At 45.4% G+C, this 17,928-nt stretch overlaps 1 protein-coding gene across 1 annotated transcript in view; it reads right to left on the reverse strand.

Moving 5' to 3' along the window:
* myo15ab (myosin XVAb) overlaps positions 1–13,307 on the reverse strand; it is a 28,183-nt gene extending 14,876 nt beyond the window's left edge. The window contains exons 1-30 of the mRNA XM_068321092.1: positions 11,991–13,307; positions 11,771–11,881; positions 11,315–11,632; positions 11,014–11,211; positions 10,618–10,834; positions 10,217–10,220; positions 9,654–10,068; positions 9,333–9,415; positions 8,828–8,891; positions 8,604–8,713; positions 7,928–8,002; positions 7,715–7,811; positions 7,431–7,534; positions 6,674–6,737; positions 6,283–6,396; positions 5,390–5,551; positions 5,142–5,255; positions 4,982–5,040; positions 4,533–4,656; positions 4,341–4,436; positions 4,062–4,193; positions 3,345–3,470; positions 3,127–3,204; positions 2,828–2,973; positions 2,599–2,644; positions 2,357–2,481; positions 1,785–1,902; positions 1,512–1,687; positions 531–615; positions 109–190 (exon numbers count right to left, since the gene is read on the reverse strand). Coding sequence (XP_068177193.1) covers positions 109–190; positions 531–615; positions 1,512–1,687; positions 1,785–1,902; positions 2,357–2,481; positions 2,599–2,644; positions 2,828–2,973; positions 3,127–3,204; positions 3,345–3,470; positions 4,062–4,193; positions 4,341–4,436; positions 4,533–4,656; positions 4,982–5,040; positions 5,142–5,255; positions 5,390–5,551; positions 6,283–6,396; positions 6,674–6,737; positions 7,431–7,534; positions 7,715–7,811; positions 7,928–8,002; positions 8,604–8,713; positions 8,828–8,891; positions 9,333–9,415; positions 9,654–10,068; positions 10,217–10,220; positions 10,618–10,834; positions 11,014–11,211; positions 11,315–11,632; positions 11,771–11,881; positions 11,991–13,307 — 4,960 coding nt within the window. The remainder of the gene's footprint in view (positions 1–108; positions 191–530; positions 616–1,511; positions 1,688–1,784; positions 1,903–2,356; positions 2,482–2,598; positions 2,645–2,827; positions 2,974–3,126; positions 3,205–3,344; positions 3,471–4,061; positions 4,194–4,340; positions 4,437–4,532; positions 4,657–4,981; positions 5,041–5,141; positions 5,256–5,389; positions 5,552–6,282; positions 6,397–6,673; positions 6,738–7,430; positions 7,535–7,714; positions 7,812–7,927; positions 8,003–8,603; positions 8,714–8,827; positions 8,892–9,332; positions 9,416–9,653; positions 10,069–10,216; positions 10,221–10,617; positions 10,835–11,013; positions 11,212–11,314; positions 11,633–11,770; positions 11,882–11,990) is intronic.
* Positions 13,308–17,928: the final 4,621 nt, after the last annotated feature.

Raw genomic sequence — 17,928 nt, forward strand, 5'->3', positions numbered from 1 at the left:
TCTGTGGTGAGCGATGAGGCACCACCCTCCACGTGGGTGGAGTTGTCTGACTTTATTTATAGAACTGGTTAACTGCAGATCAGTGTGTGTGTGTGTGTGTGCCCCCACCTGACACTGCCTGTAGCAAAGCTGCCAGCTCAGCGGGGATGGGCAGTGTTGTCACATTGACCACCTCTCTATTGACGCGATCCTACCAGGACACACACACACACACACACACACACACACACACACACACACACACACACACACACACACACACACACACACACACACACACACACACACACACACACACACACACACACACACACTTCTGTTACTCTCTGGTGCTACATCTCCATCTCCCCTGCCTCTCCTCCATCACCCTCACCCTCCACTCACCTCCTCTGCCTTCCTTGCAGGCTCCACCACTGTCTGACAAAAAGATGACAGAATCAAACTTCACACATCTGTCTTTTCGGTTCGTTTCTCACACACTAATATTCCAGGAGTTGCACACGCTCACACACAAACACAAGCGTGTATACCCTCATGTAACGCTGGCGATTGACGACGAGCAGCACGGTGGAGCGGAACTTGATCAGGTATTTCCTCCTCAGTGTAAACTTCTTTCTGTTTGGGAAAGATGTTGAACCAGAGATGGATTATTTACACATTCAAAGCAACAGATTGGAGAAAAACGAAGAAGTAATTGTAATTATACAACATTAACACACATGCAAAATGCAGGGATTCAACAACATCCAGCAGGACGTCGACACGCAGCCTTTGTTAGCATCTCGTACTGTTGTTGTCTAAAAAATCATGTTGTCTGTGGCCACCACCTCCCTGTCACCACCCAGTTCATCAGCCTCCCCAGAGACATCCATCACGACAGCCACCGGCGTCTGCTTTATAATTGGGGGATTTATTTTGCTGTTGCTCAGGGCAGATGACCTTCGATCACGATCTCCGCTAAGAGTCAAAAACCCCGAAGACTTTCTGAAGGCTTATTACGCGACATCTGCTGCTGCAAAAAAATAAAACTCTCTCTCCTAATTGAAATAGAGTTAATAATATGTAAAGTGTAGGATGGGTCATTTCCTTACATCCATCATGTCGTTACCAATGATCCCTAAAAGATAATTAAAGATTCTAAACGTCTGACCTTGGGTTTAGCATTATTTTAATGCCCTCATTAAATAGCGCGTGAGTTTTAATACATTCAAATAAAATGCTAATTTGCATCACTGAGAAACTGGCGCTGGGTGGCAAATCCATCACCTTTGATGGATGATCATAGCCTGAATTGTCCGACCCTGTCTCCTCACGTCAAGGACAAAAGAAGCTGATTGGCTGTGATGAGCTTTGACCCACAGCACCGGGCTGGAAACCGAACACTACAGCCTCAGCTGAAGGCTGACACTCCTGACTCTGGCAGGACAGCGCGCCTGATTTAAATGGGTCATGAGTCAGGAAACTTACGTGCCAAAAAAGTGTCGAGGATGCTGATCTCAGGCGATCGTTACCTGGCCAGGTAGCCTCTGCACCGGGCTTCAAACCGGATCACACGCCCTCGGAACTTGAGGAAGTTCTTTCGGACAAAACACGTGCGGGTGTATCTTTGTAGTGTCATGGCAGCGATGTTCAGCACACGGTCACGTTTCCCCTCCAGCAGCTGATACAGCTCCTCTTTCAGGAAAATCTCAAACACACACACACACACATTTAAATTTAAGCACAGTGATTTAATAATCGTGATTCATTTGACCTCATTTTGCTCCCGTGTGCTCATTACTCACCTTACTGACCCCCAGCTGGTACGAGCCCATCTTGACCGGACCCAGTTTGTGAAGCATGATGACACAATTTTCTCCATCTGCAGGTGGAAGGTCCTTCAGGCAGAGCAGGGCTTTGTACCTGTGTGACCAAACACACCTTTTAAAAATGCATTCTGAAGCCACAACAGTGTGAATGAAAGTCTTTTTATTGGAGAAAAATCTGAGAGATTTGGTGCGAAGATTTGGTGGTTAAGTATTTGCTTATATTTAGTTGATAAAGTGTGAGTATAATTGACTGTGAAATGCGGCGCGATACTCCAAGTCAGACTACTTTGGCAGTCAGCGATCAGAGGTGCTGTGAGATGAATTTGTCTCAGCTACTTTCCTTTTGCAGGAGCCAACAAGTACCAGATGGCACCAACAGAAATCGGTGTGTAAATTGTTTCCCCGCCAGAAAATGCCAATTATTCTAAGACTTTTTAGGGATAAAAGCTGATGGAGAAGCTGAGATACATACTTAAGCTTGAATGGTCCCATTAAAGCTTACATTTCCCCTCAGATATGCTTAATGCACAGACTGGTACCAAACCAACCTCGACAGGAAGCTGTGAAAGTGGAATCTGATTGGATAACCCTCCTTCCTGATAAGGATGGTCTCCATGATACCAGAGTAATGTAGCTGAGTAATGACCAGCTCCATGTCAAACACTCCTGGCTCCTATATATAAGCAGGAATACACACACACACACGCACACAGCTGTGTTATACTGTATATCAACTAAATGTTAAAAAAAATGAAGCCACTAGACACATTATCCCACTTGAAAAAACTACCTTGTGATGGTTTGGCTTGATGCATCGCACAAAATAAGGGTTACACCTGTTAGATGGATGAGAACAAACGGATTGATGAATGGTTTCATGAAGGTTTGGTGTGTTTTGCTGCTGCTGCAGCAGACTAGGACAAGTCACGTCATTATAGCTGTGCAGAAACTGGGTTAGGGTCTGCGCCGATCGCATTAAGTTGTCAGAGAGGTTTAATCGAGTGTCGATCTCCTCAGACCTTTCCATCTTTTCCAGAAGCTCCTGCAGACTGCTCTGGAACTTTGCGCCGACCGTGTTGGACTGCAGACGGCGAGCCGTGCTGCTACGCCGCGCATTGGGCCGCTGCTGAGACTCCGAGTGTTTCAAGAAGAGGCTGGACACCATCTATGTGCACACACATGGACACGTCACTAAGATACACTACGCACCACTGCAGCACAACATGATGAGTAACAATTAGGATATTTAAATGTCAATAAGGATCTTTCTAAACTCTACTTGGGAAGATAAAAAGAAACAAAAGGTTGTCGGTCTTACTTTGTTCTTGCTCTTGATGAAGAGATCCAAAACATCTTGGCGGACCATGTCGAAGTTCTTATCCAAAAACTTGTGTACCTGCACCACAAAAATCAATCCTACATTTAATACCATTCAGTAAAATTTTAATTATGTCTGTGTGTGTGTGTGTGTGTGTGTGTGTGTGTGTGTGTGTGTGTGTGTGTGTGTGTGTGTGTGTGTGACAGACAGGCAGGCACCTGGTACGTGACCTTTCCGGCGTAGTGTTTCAGGGTGAACTCGGGCAGTGGCATCTTTGGCCTGGCGTACAGCGGGTCATCTGCGTGGTGATAGTGGCACTTCTGAAGGAATGTGTGGTCTGTTGCCTAGCGATGATTGGAGATAAGTAATGTGGGTGAGCCTTAATTTCTACAGCGGCGACACACGTTCTCGGAGCGTGTTCATATTTCACGTTGAGCATCGCAGACACCCCATAATGCATTTATCTGGCTACGAGCTCAGTCATCTTCCAGCATTAGCAGCTCCAGGAATGATGATAACAGCAGGGAGGCGGGAGAGGGAACGTGTGGAATAGTTTGTATTGATCTGGCTATAATTCACTTCAGTGTCCTGGTTCATGAAAAATTCAATAAGTGGGATGTTGTTCTGTATCTTTGAACACTCGATGTACGAAATATTGGAAACATGACTCATTGTCAGCTGCTACCTTTTTCACAAGACACCTAGATCACAAAGGTTTCTTGTTCTCTGATCCAACTGCACAGGAGTAGCAGCTGGTGGGATCTTTTGTGGACTTTAATGGTTTTAAACAAGTAATAAATCATTAACATCCTTTACTTTCATTAAATACTGTTTGCATTTTCAGCTCATGAAAATCAGCCGGATTTTATTATTTACTTTCAACAGATTGCCCCTAACTAAAGATGACAAGGTTAGTTCAGCTACTATTAATATACCTGAGGAAAACCGCATTGATCGTCCAGTATTCGTAGTATCCCATGAGGCTTAGAGGCGATGAGGTCAAGACAGGCCTGGTTGTGGCTGAACGGCTGCTGCTGCCACTGGATCTGCTCCCGCATGTATTCCTCCTACGCATGCAGCACAAAAAAAAAGAAGAAAAAAAAAGATTGCAACTACGTCCTTTAACACCATATTTAGACTGCGTTTTGACATACAAATCCATCCGTGGGTGGAGAAATGAAAACATAAAACTGTTAACTTGTGCTGTCCCTGACCTGCTCCTCCTGGAAGACGACCTTGTTAAAGAAGGATTGCAAAGTTTCATTGGCGAAGTTGATGCACAGCTGCTCAAAACTGTTCACCTGCAACTCCTGGAGGGCAGCGAGTGGGAGACAGTGGAGAGAGTGGGCGTTGGTGTGCAGGGGTCAACTCGTATGCGTGAGCAACACCATTGAGCACAGGCTAACCTCAAATCCATATATGTCCAATATGGATATGGAAAGGGCTTCGTGGCGCGGGTAGACGCGTCCGTTGATGCGTTCCGTCAGCCAACTAAACAGCATCGAGTACAGAATCTTGGCAATGGCATCTCTGTGAAAGACACACAATAAGGTTTCTATGGAAACAGAAAACCCGGTTCCTATGGAAACAGAGGACATCTGAAAAAATCTCTCCCCCAACCCTGACATCCTTTGTCCTCACATGCCTCTACCAAAAGATTGGGAGAGAATATCAAAGAGCCTCTTTCGCCCTCCCAGTAGTCTCCAGATATAATATTAGAGAAGGGTTAAAGGAGAAGACATTAAAGAGCCAAAAACAACAGCAGTGCTCTCACGGAGGCTTTTATCTCAGGTTATTCTGAGCAGACTCCTGGGTATCGTATCTATCCAAAGGAATACGACTTTTACTCACTCACCTGGCATCCACAGCACTTTCCACTGTGAGCGGAGTGAAGATCTTCTCTCTTCCTGTATCCTGGGGGCCACATGCATCTGTTAGCTAACACTCCTCCTTAATTGTCAGGATGTTTTTTTTAAAAATATGGGATGTGTGTGGACCATGTGTGCCCGTCTCACTGTCATTTTGAAGGTGACAGATTTCTGCAGCCCCTCGGGTGAGACCTGCAGCAGTTCAGCAACCACTCTGATCTCCCGCGCGCTCACCACCGATGCAACCTCCTCGCCCTCGGCCTGCGGAGACGCACGCTCCCGCAATTATTGTCATCATCTATCGATATCATCATTATCGTTCAGCTGTGAAAGTGTGTGTGTACTTGCACACACACTTTCACAGCTACAGCTGTGTCTGTGTGAGATGGAAAGACCTGGTGTGGCTGGAAAAAGACGTTTCCCAGATGAAGGATGGAGGAGAGAAGTCTGTAGATGCCGTTCTGCTCCTCTGGCGTGAAACAGAGGATGTCCATGGCGTTCAGCAGACGTCTGAAATCCTCCCCATCATCTTTCCCCTCTATGGTACAATCTCCTCCCTGTCCTCATGAACACACACACACAAACACACACCATTATCAACAATAACATAAGAGCCTCAGCCCGTCTAATCACAGCTCTAATTAAAGCTTGACTTATCAGCAGCTGAAAGCCTGTTCTTTCTTTTTTTTTGCTGACCTCCGGGGGTTCAGTTCCTTACCTCGATGCAGCGACGTGTGCATCAGAGTGGGTCAGAATACTAAGACAACTCCGATGGGTGTCGTTACCGGCGAGACAGAGCACACTTCTCCCCTCGCTTTTCGACCAGAGAGGGCAGTGGAAGATTACTTCTCAGCCAGGTGTTACATTAGCATTTAAAAGACGAGCAGTAAGTGCTTGAGACATGTTAATGTAAACAGTAAATTATCCCTAATTAGGATTGGTACCAGCCCTCTGGGGTCCAACAGCAAATCTTAGTCTTTTAATTAATCTTTTTAACATACTTGCATATGTTATAATACTGTGAGTGTTTTACGTCTAAATCTATAGCACATATGTGGGTCAAAACTGAGTCCCAGCAAATTACATTCACCACAGATCATCACATTTATCTGATGCACAAACTCCAGGCATTTAGCACCACAATGAGTTTGATGTTTGTGCCATTAATCATTTGGTAGAATAAATATCACAATTAAAAACACTGACATCTAATTTGTTAATGTGGCTATGACATCTCCTCATCTGTGTGTGTGTGTGTGTGTGTGTGTGTATCTGATGTTCTCAGCACCTGATTCAGATAGTAGTACGTCTCAGCTTCTTGCAGATAGAGAGTGTGCTTCTCATTAGGAGGAAGACCTGCCAACATCTCATAGAAGATGTGGTAGTTCCTCTCTGATTTGGCCTGTGGATAAAAAAAATAGCACACACACACTCGATCAACTATCACACAAGAACACACATGTGAATTCAGAATGTTTTGGATCATGCAAGCAGACAGATGAATGAGTGATAAGGCCGATCTGTGTACAGACACAGTCCAACATGTTGTGGTTCTATAATCTCCTCTTTCACTCACTGGTAAGAAGACTCCAGCCTGACCACCTGTGTGTGTGTGTGTGTGTGTGTGTGTGTGTGTGTGTGTGTGTGTGTGTGTGTCCAAGCCAACTTGTGTTTTTCACCTGAAAGACAATGCGGGACTTCTCCAACAGGTACTGAGACGTTATGGCACCGCTGATTACACCCCTTGTAAATGACACACACACACACACACACACACACCACACACACACACACACACACACACACACACACACACACACAGCTGAGTTTAGTAACAGGTCATTCATCCATAATGTGCTCAGATCTTTTCCGTTCCAGCTCTAGCAGAAGATCAAGGGCTCATCTGTGTTACTGGGACACGTTAGCATATTCTGCACCTAAGCCACTGCGTGTGTGTGTGTGTGTGTGTGTGTGTGTGTGTGTGTGTGTGTGTGTGTGTGTGTGTGTGTGTGTGTGTGTGAGAAAGACTACAACTGATCTGGTCTCCTTTTGTCCCATTCTTACAACATTCACTCCTCTAAAGTTGTAAAAACAGGGTATGAAAAGGTGAAAGTTGAACTGCATTTCTTTTTGGATCAGAAACAGTTTTACACTCAAACTGCTGACTGAAATACAGATGAAGGTTTTCTAAATTCATGAGCGTTAATGAGTTTCCAAAAGTGCTGGCGACAAAAGAAAAAAACATAATTAATCGATCCAATAAAATTAGTCTTTAAAAAATTGATATCACAAATTAATGCACAGAGAGAATTTCTTCCTACTTCCGTATTTTAATTTTTTTAAGTTTTAAAAACACATCTTGTTAAACATGTAATCATCTGCCCTCTTGCTGAGATCACAGAACCGTTGTTGCGTACGGTAACCGTCAGTGCTCACTCCTCCATGTAGATCTGTGTGTATTTGCCAAAGCGGGAAGAGTTGTCGTTGCGCACTGTTTTGGCATTCCCAAAAGACTCCAACAGGGGCGTGGCCTCGAGGATCTGACCAATCATCACAGACACAAAGGTCACAATGGTTACCGTCAATTGTGGTTGTCATGACAGCAAAAACAAAGGTAAACTTACCTCTATCTGATGAGCAATGGAAGAGAAGAAGAGGCATATAAAGGAAACAGTCAGTGTTATCTTCAATGAGTGCAGGTTGTATTTGTTAAGCAGCACATTCACCTGTTGTGTGACGTTGCATTTGTGATGTATGGCTGTCAGGTAACGCAGGATCAGCTTAGTGGCTTCTGTCTTTCCTGACCCGCTCTCTCCACTGCAATAACACACACACAGTTCACCAGAGAAGTTCTTTTTTCTGTATTCACCATTAAAATGGTGTGAAGACGTTGTGGACGCAGTGATGTGGATATCGACTGGAGCATTTCGTACCTGATCACAATACACTGGTCCTTTTTGGCATCCATCATGGTTGTATAGGAAATATTAGCAATGGCAAAAAGATGACTGAAACACATCAAAACATGTTTTCATGAAATAAAAGCCCCTGTATGTTCATAAGTGTGTGTGCTTTTGTGTGTGTGTAGGAGCTTTCTACTAACACCTCAGATATCTGGCATTTTTACACCTCTATTTGCCATCAAACTGTCTCTAAGCTCAGCTTATGACAGGCTTGAAGCAGACAGATGTAGTACAAGAGTACAATCACATTGGAACACAAAGACCAAAATGTCAGATTAAAAGGCATAAAGGTTTTGTTTGTGTATTCGGATCAAAAGCACAAATGAGTCTTGCATCCAACCAGGCTTCAACTAAAACAGAATGATTCATTTGGGCCTGTATATTTAAAACAGGCCCAAAAACAAAAATTATTCCATATCCTCCTGTCTAGAATTCCAAAAAACATGTGCACAAAGTTTGGTTTGGCAAATATTGAATATGACATCTGCTCCGGAAGCAAACATCTGTAACATGTAACCAAGGCAATGGCCCCTAATGGATAAAGGTGGAAAAAACTTCATAGAACGAATCATAATTAACTGGTTTTAAATTTTTTAAAAATGTGAACACACACACACAAACATAGAGTCACACACTTGGATCTTACGGAGGGTTGTCGCACAGGCCACGGCCCGCGTACTGAAGCACAATATCCGTGCCGTAAATGTTAAGCAACTTGTAGGGGTTGACGGACAGGAGGATGCTTCCTATGTAGGTCTGAGTGGGAGAATAACCAGAGCAAGAAAGGATAAGAAGGACGGTGGCTGAACGTACGACCCTGACATTTGATGAAATTAGTTATCTGCTTTGCATATTAGACATTATGCGTACATATATATGTTCCTGGTCGTAGCGTTTCTTCAGGTTCATCAGAACGGTGGTCTCATTCAGCTCACTATAATTACACAGAAGACATTAAACACACATTTACACAGCACATATTGTCAGAGTGAATCAGGCTTCCCACACCCAGTCTGACAACCAGTATTAATTGCTTTTCAATGACATTCAAGATCGAGAAAAATTACATAAACAGACTCCTGAAGTTTTTGTTTTAACTTTGAAACCTGTCGGGACATTATTGCTGTGTTTATTAGCTGAAGCAAAAATATCTTCCTGTGGATGTGATGTGTGGATAGTTTGACAGGTCTACTGGTGTGTGCATTTTAATACTTACTCCATCATATTAACGCATACATTGCTCACACACCAAACTGAGAGGATATGCATGGAAATAAGCTGTATATAAGCTCTATATCGGAGCAACTATATACTGTGTCACATGACTAAATGAGCCGTGAGGCTGCTTGTTAATACAGTACTGGATTCTGCTTACGGCAGCTGTGTCATGTCCTCCATTCCTTCCGCCCAGCGCTTCACCCTGTGGCCCGTTGTAGGCATGCTTAGGATGGAGTAGATCTGGTTGCACACACACAACATGGTTTGTAATTAGTTCAACAATATCATGCAACACTGTTGAATTTTAAGAGACAATGTGATCATTTCATGCAGAATTGATATCAATATTTCCAGAAATACGCTCTACATTCCCAGTAATGCTTGAATAATATGCATGAGTTACTTATTCTAATACAAAAAACATAAGGTAAATAATGTATATAGAATAAAAACCTTTGAATAAAAACAATTGAGCTACCTTGTCATACCAGGATTGACCAGGAATTCTCTCTCTGTCAGGATTCCAGTCTGTTTCCTGAGGTTTCCCATCCACGACTCTTGGTGTGGGCGAGTATCCTTCTAACACTCCATCTTCTCTGTACATGGACCACTTGGACAGGTTCTGGACTGTCCCGTGTGGTAAAACCTTCTCAGCTGCCCAAACATCTTCTCCTCCATCCCCTCCTCCGTATGCGTTGTTGGCCCAGTGTCCTGAGCGTGGCCCGTAGGGGGGTATCACGGCGTAGCAGTTATCCTCACCCTGCAGGCCTGTTGGCACCCTGTATGAGGCATAGCGCAGCTTCTGGTTCAGGACGGCCTCAGACAGTTTGGGGTTATGGAACCGGCGTGCGAGTAGAGAGCCATCCGGCAACCTGTGTAAACAAGGAACGGTTCTTTTCAATTAATGATAGGCAACAGAACATTGTGCAATCTGTTTAAAAAAATAGGAAGGTTAAGAGATAAAACTGAAGGAGCTGGGAGGGGTGGGGATTTATTGATAGCTAGAGTGACGCCAGGACAGCGTAAGTGAACACGACAGACAGATCTATTTGCAGACTGTTTAATAGTCATTATGTTCTACGGCAGAACAAAATAGTCATCAAAAACTCAAACACACTGACTCCTCTTCATGTCTCATTTCATTCATTAAATCCAACTCAAGAATTAGCATAATGGAAGAGTGAATAACAATGGGGGTGACTCTGGGTTGTTGTTTTCTTGTTTGGGAGAAATGCTGACAAGAATCCAAAATGGGACTTGTTGTTTATTGCTTGATTTAGGAGTTGAGCTCTACTGGTTCAACAGTTCCTCTTACATTTGGTTACTCTGGGCTCATGCTTCATTCTCCAATGTTAAAAAGTTTAACTTCTCAATGGGTGAGTCTGTGAAACACCTGGACAAATCATCATCGCTGCCTGTAGTTCTCTACCTGTAACGGACACCTTGAAGGTCCTCTTTCTGCAGCGCAGAGGAAAGATTTGGAGGGGTGGGTTTTGGTGCCCCGGACAGGACAGAGTTCTCCGACAACTGAAAGAGACCCGTGGATCGAATTGCCTGATTTCGCCTCAGAGCAGACGAAAGGTTGGGTTTCTGGCCGGGGATGACGAGGGTACCATCGAGTTGGTACGACGCATTACGAAGATTCTCATTTGTAAGAGCCTGCAAAAAAAACAACACCTGCTCGTTACTCAAGGCCATGCTTAGAATTTGCAGTATTCATGTCCAAAAACTGGCTTATGTGTTTTACTTGGTTTTTAAAGAAATACAGGGACTAGAGGAGAAAAGAAAAGGATTAAATAAACATTTAAACAACAAGATATTAAGGAAAGTTTACACACTTTAGACAAATCAGGGGCAAGTGGTTTTCGTGGGTCGATGATAATAGTTCCATCAGGAAGAGTGTAGGAGACGCCCTTCAGATAGGGATTCTGAAGGGCAGCTGCCAGGTTAGGGCTCTTTGGTTTCCTTGGGTCCACTATAATCGTCCCATCTGGGAGGGTGTAGGAAGCTCCTTTCAAAGCTGGGTTACTGAGGGCCTGTGTATTAAAACAGCCAGTGGATATAAAACACATCATTAATCAGATATTATGAACATGAGGGGAAACATTTAAAAACAAATGGTCTGAATCAGCAGCTAACCTTAGCCAGGTTTGGTGACATGGGAATATTGGGGTCGTGAACCCCCTCTGGGAGCGTGAAAGAGGCGTCACGCAGGGCCGAGTTTTGCAGCGCGTTGGTGAGGGTTGGAGAGACGGGCTTCCGTGGATCAATTATGATCGTACCGTCGGGCAGGGTGTAAGACGCACTTTTCAGGTAAGGATTCTGAAGGGCTGCAGAAAGGTTTGGGGACTTGGGTTTTTTAGGGTCAATCACGATGGTGCCATCAGGGAGAGCGTAGGAGGCTTCGCGCAGCGCTGGATTATTCAGGGCTTTAGCCAGATTTGGGGAAATGGGTTGCTGGATGAGACAAAGCAAAGCACAGCAAGAAAAATACAGATCAACTACAACTGATAATTGTGAGGAAATGTGAGAGAAGAAGAATAAAACAATAAGAGTTACGCTGGATTCAAATAAGGAATCATGAGTGGTGGTTACTTGCTGTCTCGGGTCTATAATGGTGCCGTCAGGGAGAGTATATGAAGCAGTCCGGACATTCTGGTTCTGAAGAGCTCTGGAAAGGTTAGGCGACTGGGGCATACGTGGATCCTGTTTTTACAACACACAAGAGGGGAGTCATGGTAAAATAAGTTATACATGTACACAAAAATGTACTTCAGGTTGTGTTTTTATTTTGCCTTGTTTCTCTTATGCATACCCTGATTGATCCATCAGGTAAGACGTAGGAGGCGCCACGGATCTGTTGGTTCTGTAAAGCGTTTCCGAGCAACGGTGAGGAACGTGAGGTCGCGTATGGTGACACAAATGTTCCATCTGGCAGTCTGTAGGACGCCTGCATCAACTGTGGGTTCTGGAGGGCGTTTCCTAACATTGGTGAAGTGGGCGGCGGGGGTCCATACGGGGACCGCCTGAGCTGCATCGGTGTCTGATAGGAGGCTTGGCGGACGTTCGGGTTCTGTTGAAGAGCACTGTGGAGCTGAGGTCCAGCCGGCATGTAGGGGTTGCGGCGTTGAAGCATGGGGGATCTTAAAGAGGAGACGTTCTGCAAATCGGACCGGTTCTGCAGAGCGTCATGAAGCAGCGGTGCTGGGCCAGGCTCAGAGATATGATCATATGGTGTGTAGACTGTAGGTCCATATGGTGACTGTAGCTGTGGAGTCTGATAAGAAGCCACTCCTCTTAGCGCCTGGCTATGTCTCATGGCTCCTGACAGCATTGGGGATGAGGGTACAGACGGGGCGTAGGGGGACTGAGGCCTCTGAAGAGGGGACACATAGGACGCTCCTGTGACGGCCTGGTTCTGCATGGCTCGAGACAGCATTGGGGACGAAGGAGGCATTGGCTGCTCATAAGGAGACATCGGCCTTTGCAGCGAGGAAATGTAGGATGCATTCCGGATCGACTGGTTTTGCATTGCACCAGAAATTAAAGGAGACGAGGGGGGATAAGCTTCAGGATACTCAACGTCCATGTCACTCATGCCCACTGCGTGGGGTGGAAATGGGCTGAGGGAGGAACTGAAGGAAGCCTGACGAATAGCTTGATTTTGTAAAGCACCAGACAACATGGGAGAGGGGGGGGCAACAAACTGATGCGACTGCTCCATGTAAGGATCAGCATAAGGATCGGTTACGTACGGGTCTGGAGCGTAATTAGGTGGAAGGGCGGTTTGGGGAGGTGGGAGTGGGGACGACCGACGAGAAAGTCGAGGAGAGAATCGTGGGGAAGCGGGATGTGACATGTGTTTAAGGGACGGCTGTGGAGAAGCAGGAGGCATCCTTCTCAGAGACGGTCGGGCAATGAGGGGACGTCCTCTAGCCACCGGCCGAAGAGGAAGCCGACCAGATTCTTTCCTTCTCATGGAGGCACGATGGATCATATGAGGAGACTGGAAAGGGGAGGAATGGAGGGAATCCACCGTGAGAACAGAAGATCTGCTGCTCCGAATGGAGGAGGCACGGAAAGGACGCACATTCTGGGTGGGTGGAGGCACTGGACGCCCTCGGAGACCCATTGGTGAGGGCCTGACAGTACCTAAAGGAACGCTTCCTCCCATTCGCGGTCGGGCCAACGGTGTGGGGTCCCTGAGTAGCCGAGTTGAGCGGCGAGACAGGGACGGAGATGGTGTGGGCCGGGGTCCTACAGGAGATATACTGCGATGAGATGGGGCAGGAGAAGGAGAGGGTCTTCTGCTCAGCTGAGGAGAGAGAGGGGGGGAAGCATAACCAGGAGGGATGGAAGGAGAGGGTGGTCCACGCATCCCTCTCGCTCCAAATGGGCTACCGGCTGGAGATACAGAAGGTGGGGGGCTTCGCCTCCTCATGGAAGCACGGGGCGAAGACGGTGGAGAATGTCGTCTGATTGATGCTCTTGGTGAAGGTGGGGGGCTTCGCCGGATCAGAGAGGCACGGGGAGAGTGAGGGGGCGAGGTTCCTCTTGACAATCGAGATGGAGATCTCTGAGACGGAATCCTACGATGGGCTATGGGGGACGCCACAGGAGAGGAACGAGGCGAGATTCGTCTGGACATAACAGACGGAGGTCTTTGAGCGGTAATGAACCCACTCCTAACGGAGGGCTGTGGGGAGGGGCTGTGTCTCTGTCGGAGCATAGGGGAAGGCACCGGGGAGGCCATCACAGACGGATGACGTTGCATCTGTGGGGACGGTACGATGACAGAGCGTCGAGATGGAGTGGGAGAGGGTTGCATGCGCCGCTGGGGAAGGGGAGACATACTCGCTTGTTTAATAATCATGGCGGTCGGAGTAGGGATCGGCACTTGGTCATAAACCTGTTGCTGTGGTACCATCATCATCGAATCTGTCACCATTTGCTGTTGGAAAAGCACAACAAAAATAAATGAAGAATAATGTTGACGACAAAGAAAATGAGGTAGCAATGCTAAACAAAGTATTGAGAGATTGATATTAAAATTGAAGGTATTCCAATGATTACACTGTCCATTTTGAAGAAAAATAAGTGCTATAAATTGGTGTAGATGCAGTAAAATTCAAAAAATTTTGGCAAATAAACAGTAACAAATAAAGATATAATTCCTTGTTATTATTGAGGGGAAATCATATTTTCAAACTCCAATTCATCACAGCAGAGAAAGTTGCAGAGTCAAGTTGTTTTTAGCAGATACTACAAAAATGTCAAATGACCAAACTGCAAGAGGGGAGGCCACAAATTGCCCTATTTTAAGCCAGAATAATGCAATAACAGATTACCTAATTAAAGTTTGTAACAATAATGCAGTGCCAGTGCCGTATTTACAGCAGTGGTGAAAGTGTGCTTGCATATTTTAGCCTAAAAAATGTATATAAAATCACCTGTGGCGCCATCATTGGAGGATTCACCATCTGTTGCTGTGGCAATATCATCTGCTCTTGTGGTGACATCATTTGTAGGGACATCATCTGCTCCTGGGGTGACATCATTTGTTGCGACATCATCTGTTGCTGGGGTGACAACGTTTGCGATGGCATCATCTGGGAGGACACACTCACATCCTGCTGTAACATCGTCTGTGGCTGTGATGACATCATCTGTTGCTGCGGTGACAGAACTTGAGTTGGCATCATCTGAGGGGATAGATTCTGATCTTGTAACATCATCTGCGGCTGTGGTGACATCATCTGCGACTGTGGTGACATCATCTGTGGCTGTGGTGACATCATCTGTTGCTGTGGTGACATCATCTGCGGCTGTGGTGACATCATCTGTTGCTGCAGTGACAGAGCTTGTGTTGGCATCATCTGGGGGGACAGACTCTGATCTTGTAGCATCATATGCGGCTGTGGTGACATCATCTGTTGCTGTGACATCATCTGTTGCTGTGGTGACATCATTTGTTGGGGAACCATTATTTGATTTTGTGTGGGCATCATACTTTGTTGCAGTTGTGGTGACATTCCCATTTGCTGCTGCATTGACAGCATGTCACCAAGATGATCTGGTGCAAGAAGGACCTGGTCTTCGTATTGGATCTCTGACATGTCTTCAAATTCAGGATCAGGTGGCAAAGTAGGTGGAGGGGGCATTGGTACATCTAAACGCTCTTTCCCAAATAAGCGCACTTGAGGTCTAGGAACTCTAAATGTCAACTCCCCTCCCTGGACACCAGTCTCACCCCCATATGGATCCAAAAGTGTTGCATACTGGTCCCCATACAGGCCCTGCACCTGTTCCATCCCTTGCCCTCCAAAGCCAAGGATCTGCTGTCCCCCTGGTGGGAATCCCATGGCTTGCTGGGAGCTGTAGTCTTGATAGGGCATGCTGGGATCACTGTAACTAAGCTGATAATCTTCTGGAAATGCCCCTTGCATTCCTGCATAAGCATTATCAAAATACCCTGCCTGGCCATTATCGTAGTAAACAGCTTGACTATTGTCATAATACTCTTGAGCTTGAGGGTCAAGGTAGCCATCTACCCCTCCCCCATAAATAGGGACTTCACCCATTTGTGCATAGTAGTCCAGTCCTTCGTCACCATACATTTCCAATGCCTGTTGCTGCTCGTAACCATAGTAATCTGCTTCATGGTTGTTATAGTATGCTTGAGCAGAAGAATAGGGGTTATAGTGGTCCCCAATGGCTTCATTGTTATAATATTGTGTATTTGCGCCATAGAGGCCTTCATCATCATAGTAACCCAGGTCTTGATAGTCTGCACCAACTGCCCCATTATCATAGTAACCAAAAGCACCCTGATCTCCATATGCTGCTAACGCCTCGTCTCCGTAACCCCCATAACCATCGTCATAGCCTCTGTAACCTTTATGATGATGGTCATATCCGTAATGCTCCCCCTCATGGTCATAACCATCATTATGATATCCGCCATGATACCCTCTGGAACCACCATGTCGGCCATGAGCTCTACGTCCGCCACCGTGTCCGTTTCCATACATTTTTGTGGACAGGAAACGTTTCGTGAGCCAGTTGGTTGCTGCTGCAACTTTCCCCAACAATGCACTTCGGTTCTTGAAGCCATCGGCGGATGGGTCCCCATTTTTTTTCCCAAATAAGTTTTTAAAGAATCCCCCCTTCTTTTCTGATGAGTTGCCTCCCAGACGGAGCAGCATATAGGTCGGCTTCTTCCCGCCGTTTGCGGCTGCCTTCTCTTTGGCCTCTTTCTCCTTTTTCCTCTTCTTGCTGGCCTTAAACCTCATCATGAACCGAGAGGTGTTCTTCAGCATGGACTTGCGGCGTTTCTTCTTAGCAAGGCGGTTCTTTCTCTTTCCCAAGCCCAGGAACAAACGTGAGGTACTTTTCAGCTTCTTCCTGCTATTCCTTCGCCTTTTGAAACCTGAGAACTTCATGAACATCCTGGACATGTTCTTCAAACCCTTCTTTGGTATTTCCTTAATTGGGAGAGCAGGAGTTTCATCTCTTTTTTTGCCTTTCTTCTTCTTTTCATCAATGTCTGATTTCCCTCCCTTATGATGGCGCCCATCTTTGCCTTTTTTTTTTGATTTACCATAATCCTCATCGTCCTCATCATCCTCATCTTCGTCTTCATCCTCCTCTTCATCCTCATCCGAGTAGTCCCCACGCCTAGATTTCTTCCCTTTCTTTCCCCTCGCTTTCCTGTCATCTTCTGAGTCTTCCTCTTCATCTTCTTCACTGAACTGTTCTTCCTCTTCTTCATCGCTCAGCAGCTCCTCCTCTTCTTCCTCAGATTCCACTTTCTTACCTTTCCCTTTATCTTTTCCTTTCTTGCCATCATCTTTCCCCTTGGGTGGCTCATCCTTTCCCTTCTTTGCCCCTTTCTTATCATCCTTCCCCCCTTTCTTATCATCCTTTCCACCTTTTTTATCATCTTTTCCACTTTTCCGATTGTCTTTTCCTTCCTTTTTGTCATCCTTTCCCTTCTTTTCTTCCTCTTTCTTTTTCTCTGGTTCAGGTTTCCCACCCTTCTTGTCCTTCTTGGTGTCTTTCTTGCCAGGCATTTCGACCAGTGGCTAAGAACACACCATGTCCTCTTGTAAAGGATGCAACGATGTGAACCTTCAAAACACAAAAGGTGACATCCTCAATGTGGAAAAGACTGAATTTACAGTTCAATGTGAGGAAAATGCCATAACACAATAATAACACAAAATCAATATAGGAAAATACCATCTGGAATCTGACCTAGGAGGTTAAACAATTCTTTGTTTAGAATTGACAAGTTGACTTTGTGAAAGCAGTAAATGAGGCTACAGAATATTTTTGAGGACAGCAGGCCAAAGTAATCAAACACTGGTAAAATCTCATCCCCATGAAGTCTCCTGAACAGACGCACACTGCTAAATAACGGCAAACCTTTACCCAATACATGCAAACACAAGTATGTGTACAGACAAACACAGTGGTTAATTAAACTATAATCTCTATGTACTGCCTCATTAAGGAACACTGTTGAAATTTATGTGCATACATTATTTAATCAGTGGTAATTTCTCAGCAAATCCTTTAAACACCGACTCATCTTGCTACAGTAACAAAGGATCTCGGTGTCGACAAAAGAATCTCAAACTCTTGAAGTCAAAGTGTTCAGAGTCTCAGTGCTTGAGAGTTCTTCGAATTCTACTTTTGCATGTAGATTATTGATCGGATTTTTGCCGAGATTTAGATTCACTCATTTCTGC

Source organism: Antennarius striatus, chromosome 8 (genome assembly GCF_040054535.1).
Source record: "Antennarius striatus isolate MH-2024 chromosome 8, ASM4005453v1, whole genome shotgun sequence".
NCBI lineage: Eukaryota > Metazoa > Chordata > Actinopteri > Lophiiformes > Antennariidae > Antennarius > Antennarius striatus.